General features: G+C 45.4%; 1 protein-coding gene across 1 annotated transcript; it reads left to right on the top strand.

The window, feature by feature from the left end:
- Nucleotides 1-254: 254 nt before the first annotated feature.
- LOC133754937 (uncharacterized) lies at nt 255-1,607 on the top strand (the record flags this gene model as incomplete). The annotated part of the gene is given in 1 exon segment (XM_062185276.1): nt 255-1,607. A coding segment is annotated over 1 exon segment (1,314 nt), but the record flags the coding sequence as incomplete, so codon positions are not given.
- Between the last annotated feature and the right edge of the window lie 6,958 nt (nt 1,608-8,565).

Below are 8,565 nucleotides of genomic sequence, written 5' to 3'. Positions count from 1 at the left end.
GAGATCCAAAACCTGACAAGCCACCGGTTCTTCCGGCTGATCAGGACTTTCTGCGCTTTGACTCTCCCCCACCCTATCTTCCCGGCCAGCCTGCTCCCCCGCAGGAACTTCCACAACAACCAGAGCGGGATGTGCAACCTTCTGCACCACCCCTTGATTCCACGAGGGCAGGGGAAGAAGTCTCAGCGCCTCCCCTGCCCTCCAGCCGCCTGCGCCTCCGTCGGGGGCAGGCAGGGGGCTCGGGAAGCGTCTGGAATTCGCAGGCTTTTCCTCTTCGCTCGGTGGCTGGCCAGATGCAGTACTGGCCATTTTCTGCTTCCGATCTTTATAATTGGAAAACCCATAACCCCTCTTTCTCTCAGGACCCCCAGGCTCTGACTGGGCTGATTGAGTCAATTTTATTGACTCATCAGCCCACCTGGGATGATTGTCAGCAGCTCCTGCAGACCCTCCTCACTACTGAGGAAAAGCAGCGTGTCTACCTTGAGGCACGGAAAAACGTCCCTGGAGCAGATGGCCGACCGACCCTACTGCTAAATGAAATCGAGGAGGCGTTTCCCTCAACCCGTCCTGATTGGGACTACACCACCGTTGCTGGTAGGGAGCGACTTCGTCTTTACCACCAGATTCTCCTTGCGGGTCTCAGAGGGGCTGGAAAGCGCCCCACCAATTTGGCCAAGGTATGTGCAGTAGTACAGGGGGCTGAGGAAACGCCGGCAGGCTTCCTAGAAAGATTAATGGAAGCCTACCGTATGTATACCCCGTTTGACCCCCTGGCAGAGGACCGGCAGGGAGATGTAATCATGTCCTTTATAGGACAGTCAGCGCCGGACATCCGCAATAAATTGCAGTGGCTAGAGGGGCTTCAGGGGTATACTATACAAGATTTAATAAAGGAGGCAGAAAAGATTTACAACAAAAGGGAGACCCGAGAGGAGAAGGAGGAAAGGATCCGCAAGGAGCAGGAGGAAAGGGAAGACAAAAGAGACAAAAGACCTAATCGAGAGCTTAGTAGAATTTTGGCCACCGTAGTGCAGGATACAGAAAGGAGTAGACCAGGACAGAATAGGGACTTGGGAGACAAACGAAAGCCTCGGGTGGAAAGAGATCAATGTGCCTATTGTAAAGAAAGAGGACACTGGGTCAAAGACTGCCCGAAGAAAACACAGGGACCAAAGAAGAGACCAGTTCCAATCCTGTCCCTGGAAGAAGACGACTAGGTGAGTCAGGGCCAGGAGCCCCCCCCTGAGCCCAGGATAACCCTTGAAGTGGGGGGCAGACCGGTAACCTTCCTGATTGACACGGGAGCCCAGCACTCGGTACTGACTTCAGAAAAAGGGCCTTTAAGCTCCAAGACTTCCTGGGTTCAGGGGGCAACTGGTGGGAAGTTATATCGCTGGACAACCAATCGAGAGGTCCAGTTAAGTACAGGACTTGTGACACACTCGTTCTTACTAGTGCCAGACTGCCCCTACCCCCTCCTGGGCAGGGACCTACTCTCGAAGGTAGGAGCCCAAATTCACTTCCATGAGAAAGGAGCTACCATCACAGACTCAGGAGGGCGGCCCCTCCAGGTATTAACACTACGCTTGGAGGACGAACACCGATTATTCGAGAGGCCCTCGTCCACCATGGCTCCCCTGGACCCCAAGTGGCTCACAGATTTTCCTCAGGCCTGGGCAGAGACTGCGGGAATAGGGCTGGCCGTCAACCGGCCTCCCTTGATCATAGATCTGAAGCCCACGGCCATTCCCGTGTCAGTTCGTCAATATCCGATGGGCAAGGAAGCTAAGGAAGGTATCCGGCCACATATCCAGAGACTGTTACACCTAGGCATTTTAAAACCTTGTCGTTCACCTTGGAGCGCCCCCCCTACTACCAGTAGAGAGGCCTGGTACGGGTGACTGCCGCCCGGTACAGGACTTGCGGGAGGTTAACGGGAGAGCGGAGGATATGCATCCCACGGTGCCCAACCCCTACAATCTGCTAAGTACCTTGCCTCCGACCCACGTATGGTGCACTGTGTTAGATCTAAAAGGTGCATTCTTTTGTTTAAGACTGAGCCCTCAGAGCCAATCCATCTTTGCTTTTGAGTGGAAAGACTCAGAGACCGGGTTTTCAGGACAACTCACCTGGACAAGGTTGCCTTAAGGATTTAAAAACTCGCCTACCTTGTTTGATGAAGCTCTGCACCTAGATTTGGCCGACTTCCGAGTCAACCATCCGGACCTGGTCCTCCTGCAATATGTGGACGACCTCCTCCTTGCCGCTGAAACTGAGTAGAGCTGCCACTCTCCTCAGCATTCTCCTCAGCAATTCATTGCCCCGGGCACCAACGAGGAGACGATCCCGTAGCAAGGGGAAACAGGATGGCAGACGAGGCCGCTAGGGCGGTAGCCCTGAGCCAACAGGTGCTCCCGTTAAAGACAATTGAGCCCACCCAAGTATCGAGGGAACCACCTTTCCTCTATTCGGACCAAGACTTAGATACGATCCAGCGGCTCGGTGCAGAGTATGATGAACAAATAAGGGTTTGGAGGCTCGGAGAGAAAATAGTAAGGCCGGGCAGTTATGGGAATAAGTATCTTCTAAGTTTTTGTAGACATTTTCTCCGGATGGACTGAGGCATTCCCCACAAAACGGGAAACCGCCCAGGTGGTCGTCAAGAAGATCATAGAGGAGATCTTCCCCCGGTTCGGCTTGCCTAAGGTAATCGGGTCCGACAATGGCCCAGCGTTTGTCTCCCAGGTAAGTCAGTTGGTGGCCAAGGCATTAGGCATAAATTGGAGATTGCATTGTGCCTGTAGACCCCAAAGTTCAGGACAGGTAGACCAAATTAGCGTTGGAGACTGGCGTTAAAGACTGGGTCCAACTCCTCCCTATGGTGTTGTTCCGGGTCCGAAAACACGCCCTCTCATTGCGGGCTGACACCATACGAAATCCTTTATGGAGGGCCCCCACCAGTAGCAGGCTTGCTTGACCTTGCCAGTGACTCCGTTGCCGATGCCCCTAAGTTACAGGCCCGGTTGAGAGCGCTCCAGATCATCCAGAACCAGGTCTGGAAACCTCTTGCAGCAGCCTACCAATCTAAGACTCTGGAGCCCCGGTGGAAAGGCCCCTTCACTGTGCTGTTAACAACTCCCACCGCTCTCAAGGTCGACGGAATCGCTGCTTGAGTCCATGCCTCACACGTGGGGCGAGTACCACCTCCCCAGGGCCCCGAGGATCCGGATAGACCAGCCAAATGGAAGCTCCAGTGCACTCAGAACCCACTCAAGCTAAGACTTTTAAAAACTGTTTAATATTTGTGATGTTCCTGGCCTTTCCCCATTGTTTTTCCAATCCCCATGCTCCGCAATTGTTAACGTGGAACCTAACCCAGTCCAGCAAGAACAGAGTTTCCTCCCTCCAGTGAGGCAGGTTCTCCCCAGGCCGGTCCAATAGATTTTATGATTAAAATCTTTGCAAAAAGAAAAGGAGGGAATGAAGGACCCTTATGGGGGAGAGGGACAAGAAACTAGGCCTGGGCAGATATCAGGGGCTTCTTAAGAGGTTGGATGTTCCCCAGGGTCCAGCGGGCACGTTCTCTGGGAAGGAAAAGTCTATCCCCTTTAGAGAACCTCTAGGCATGCCCAGAGCAGAGCTGCCACTCCCCCTTCGGAGAGTCTCAGTACTCTCCTCAGCATTCTCCTCAGCTGGTTCCCTCAGCACTCTCCTCAGCATTCTCTTCAGCTGGTTCCCTCAGCACTCTCCTCAGCATTCTCCTCAGCTGGTTCCCTCAGCACTCTCCTTAGCACTCTCCGGTATGCTAATTGTCCCTCTGAACCGGCCAATCCCATATGCTAATTTGTTGACTATATAACCTGTGTGAAACTGCCGCTCAGGGCTCCTCACCGCCTTAGGTGGGGGCCCGTTTGCGCAAACGTACAATAAATACCTCATGCTTTTTGCATCAACTGGTCTGGAGTCTGGATTTTTGGGCGTCCTCTCGAGCAAGTGGGCATCTCTACAACTGAGAGGTCCAACAGAATGTGTAGAACTGGTTTCTCCATGTGGAGCCAATTAGTGATTCTAAGCACAAAATTATATGTTCCCTGATAAAACATTCAAAACAATAAAGTCAATCGATAATATCCAGAAAACACAAACATCAGAGGCTGTAGCAATATCAGGGATTGAGTTAGCCAAAACACAACTGGATATTTCCGGTTTCATCCAGTCATATCAGGTGAACTGGTATGGAATTCGTATGCAATGGACCGAGAAAATCACAGTAAAAATGGTTTTGGAGAAAAGCAACGTCTTTTCGTTAGGCAAGTGCATAAAATGTCATCTATACAAACAGAAATATCATGTTTGTTTGCCACAGATCCTCTAGCTTTCTCCCTAGAAAATACTAATGTGTAGAGCTGGTGTCCCCATGATGAACCAATTAATGTTTCTACGGTACAAAATGAAATGTTCCCTGATAAAAACATTCAAAACAGTAAAGTCCGTTGATAATATCCAGAAAACACAGAGGCTGTAGCAATAGCTGGGATTGAGATAGCCAAAACAAAAACGGATATTTCCAGTTTCATCCAGTAATATCCGGACAAAGTGGTGTGGAATTCATATGCCATGGACCGAGAAAATCACAATATAACTAGTTTTGGAGAAAAGCAAAGTCTTTTCGTTCGGCCAGTGCATAAAATGTCATCTATACAAACAGAAATATCATGTTTGTTTCTCGCTGTTCCTCTGGCTTTCGCCCTAGAAAATACGAATATTTAGAACTGGTGTCTCCTGGTGGAACCAATTCCTGTGTCCAAGCCCAAAATTAAATGTTCCCCGATAACGAACATTCAAAATAATAAAGTCCATAGATAAAATGAGGAATACACAAACACAGAGGCTGTAGCAATATCTGGGATTGAGTTAGCCAAAACACAACCGGATATTTCTGGTTTCTTCCAGTCATATCCGGACAAACTGGTGTGGAATTCGTATGCAATGGTCCGAGAAAATCACAGTACAAATGGTTTTGTAGAAAAGCAAAATCTTTTCTTTATGCAAGTGCATAAAATATCATCTATACAAACAGAAATATCATGTTTGTTTGTTGCAGTTCCTCTTGCTATCTACCTAGAAAATATGCATATGTAGAGCTGGTGTCTCCAGGTGGAACCAATTACTGTATTCAAGCTCAAAATAAAATGTTCCCCGATAAAAAACATTCAAAACAATAAAGTCCATTGATAATATCCAGAAAACACACACACAGAGGCTGTAGCAATATCTGGGATTGAGTTAGCCAAAAGAAAACCGAATATTTCCAGTTTCATCCAGTCATATCTGGACAAACTGGTGTAGAATTCGTATGCAATGGACCGAGAAAATCACAGTACAAATGGTTTTAAAGAAAAGCAAAGTCTTTTCGTTAGGCAACTGTATAAAATGTCATCTATACAAACAGAAATATCATGTTTGTTTGCCGCAGTTCCTCTTGCTTTCTCCCTAGAAAATCCGAATGTGTAGAGCTGGTGTCTCCATGTGGAAACATTCAGTGATTCCAAGCAAAAAATTAAATATTCCCAGATAAAAAAAATTCAAAACAATAAAGTCCATCGATAATATCCGGAAAACACACACACAGAGTCTGTAGATATAACAGGGATTGAGTTAGCCAAAACACAACCGGATATTTCTGGTTTCATCTAGTCATATTCGGACAAACTGATGTGGAATTCTTATGCAAAGGACCGAGAAAAATCACAGTAAAAATGGTTTTGGAGAATTATAAAGTCTTTTCATTAGGCAAGTGTATAAAATATCATCTATAGAAACAGAAATATCATGTTTGTTTGTCACATTTCCTCTAGCTTTCTCCCTAGAAAATACGAATATGTAGAGCTGGTGTCTCCAGGTGGAACCAATTACTGTATCCAAGCCCAAAATTAAATGTTCCCCGATAACAAAAATTCAAAAGAATAACGTCCGTTGATAATATCCAGAAAACACAAACACAGAGGCTGTACCAATATCTGGGATTGTGTTAGCCAAAACATAACCGGACATTTCTGGTTTCATCCAGTCACATCTGAACAAAGTAGTGTGGAATTCGTATGCAATGGATGGAGAAAATCACAGTAAAAATGGTTTTGGAGAAAAGCAAAGTCTTTTCGTTAGGCAAGTGCATAAAATGTCATCTATACAAACAGAAATATCATGTTTGTTTGTTGCAGATCCTCTAGCTTTCTTCTTAGAAAATACGAATGTGTAGAGCTGGTGTCCCCATGATGAACCAATTAGTGTTTTTACGGTACAAAATGAAATGTTCCCTGGTAAAACCATTCGAAACAATGAAGTCCGTGGATAATAGCCAGAAAAAAAAAAAACAAACTCTGAGGGTGTAGCAATATCTGGGATATAGTAAGCCAAAACAAAATAGGATGTTTCTGTTTTCATCCAGTCATATCTGGACAAACTGGTGTGGAATTCGTATGCAGTGGACCGAGAAAATCACAGTAAAAATGGTTTTGCAGGAAAGCAAAGTCTTTTCCTTAGGCAAGTGCCTAAAATGTCATCTATTCAAACAGAAATATCATGTTTATATGCCGCAGTTCTTCTAGCTTTCTCCCTAGAAAATTCGAATGTGTAGAGCTGGTGTCTCCATGTGGAACCAATTAGTGTTTCAACAGTACAAAATTAAATGTTCCCTGATAAAAAAACTCAAAACAATAAAGTCCTTTCATAATATGCACAAAATGCAAACACAGATGCTTTCACAATATTTCGGATTGAGTTAGCAGAAAAAACAACTGGATATTTCTGGTTTCATCCAGGCATATCCGGACAAAGTGCATTCGAGTTCATATGCCTTAGGCCGAGAAAATCACAGTAAAAATGCTTTTGTAGAAAAGCAAAGTCTTTTTGTTAAGCAATGCATAAAATATCATCTATACAAACAGAAATATCGGCTGGCGCCGCGGCTCGCTAGGCTAATCCTCCGCCTTGCGGCGCCGGCACACCGGGTTTAAGTCCCGGTCGGGGCACCGATCCTGTCCCGGTTGCCCCTCTTCCAGGCTAGCTCTCTGCTGTGGCCAGGGAGTGCAGTGGAGGATGGCCCAAGTGCTTTGGTGCTGCACCCCATGGGAGACCAGGAGAAGCACCTGGCTCCTGCCATCGGATCAGCGCGGTGCGCCGACCGCAGCGTGCTACCGCGGCGGCCATTGGAGGGTGAACCAATGGCAAAAGGAAGACCTTTCTCTCTGTCTCTCTCTCTCTCACTGTCCACTCTGCCTGTCAAAAATAAAAAAAAAAAAGAAAAAAAAAACAGAAATATCATGTTTGTTTGCCACAGTTCCTCTAGTTTTCTCCCTGGAAAATACGAATGTGTAGAGCTTGTGTCTCCATGTGGAACAAATAAGTGATTCCCAGCACAAAATTAAATATTGCCTGATAAAAACATTCAAAACAATGAAGTCCGTTGATAATATCCTGAAAACACAAACACAGAAGCTGTAGCAATATCTGGTATTTAGTAAGCCAAAACACAACAGGATATTTCTTGTTTCATCCAGTAATATCCGGACAAAATGGTGTGGAGTTCATATGCCTTGGACCGAGAAAATCACAGTAAATATGGTTTTAGAGAAAAGCAAAGTCTTTTCGTTAGGCAAGTGCTTAAAATGTCATCTATACAAACAGAAATATCATGTTTGTTTGCCGCAGTTCCTCTAGCTTTCTCCCTAGAAAATACGAATGTGTAGAGCTGGTGTCTCCATGTGGAACCAATTAGTGTTTCTATGGTACAAAATTAAATGTTCCCTGATAAAAACATTCAAAACAATAAAGTCCATCGATAATATGTAGAAAAAACAAACACAGCGTCTGCAGTTTTCCTAGATTTCTCCCTAGAATATACGACTGTGTAGAGCTGGTTTCTCCATGTTGAACCAATTATTGTTTCCCAAGAGAAAATCAAATGTTCCCTGATAAAAAACATTCAAAACAATACAGTCCACTGATAATATCCGGAAAACACAAACACAGAGGCTGCAGCAATATCTGGGATTTAGTTAGACAAAACAGAACCAGATATTTCTGGTTTCATCCATTATATCCGGACAAAGTGGTGTGGAATTCGTATGCAATGGACCGAGAAAATCACAGGAAAAATGCCTTTGGAGAAAAAGCAATGTCTTTTCTTTAGGCAAGTGCACAAAATGTCATCTATACAAACAGAAATATCATGTTTGTTTGCCTCAGGTCCTCTAGATTTCTCCCTAGAAAATACGAATGTGTAGAGCTGGTGTCTCCATGTGGAACCAATTTGTGTTTCTACGGTACAAAATTAAATGTTCCCTGATAAAAATATTCAAATCAATAAAGTCCATCGATAATATCCAAAAAACACAAACACAGAGGCTGTAGCAATAACTGAGAATGAGTTAGCCCACACACAACCGGATATTTCTGGTTTGATCCAGTCATATCTGGACAAAGCGGGGTAGAATTCGTAGGCAATGGACCAAGAAAATCACAGTAAAAATGGTATTGGAGAAAAGCGAAGTCTTTTCCTTT

This window comes from Lepus europaeus, unplaced genomic scaffold (assembly GCF_033115175.1).
Source record: "Lepus europaeus isolate LE1 unplaced genomic scaffold, mLepTim1.pri SCAFFOLD_32, whole genome shotgun sequence".
NCBI classification, from domain to species: domain Eukaryota; kingdom Metazoa; phylum Chordata; class Mammalia; order Lagomorpha; family Leporidae; genus Lepus; species Lepus europaeus.
The sequence above is the reverse complement of the archived record's forward strand: the minus strand, read 5'-3'. Positions and strand labels throughout refer to the sequence as shown.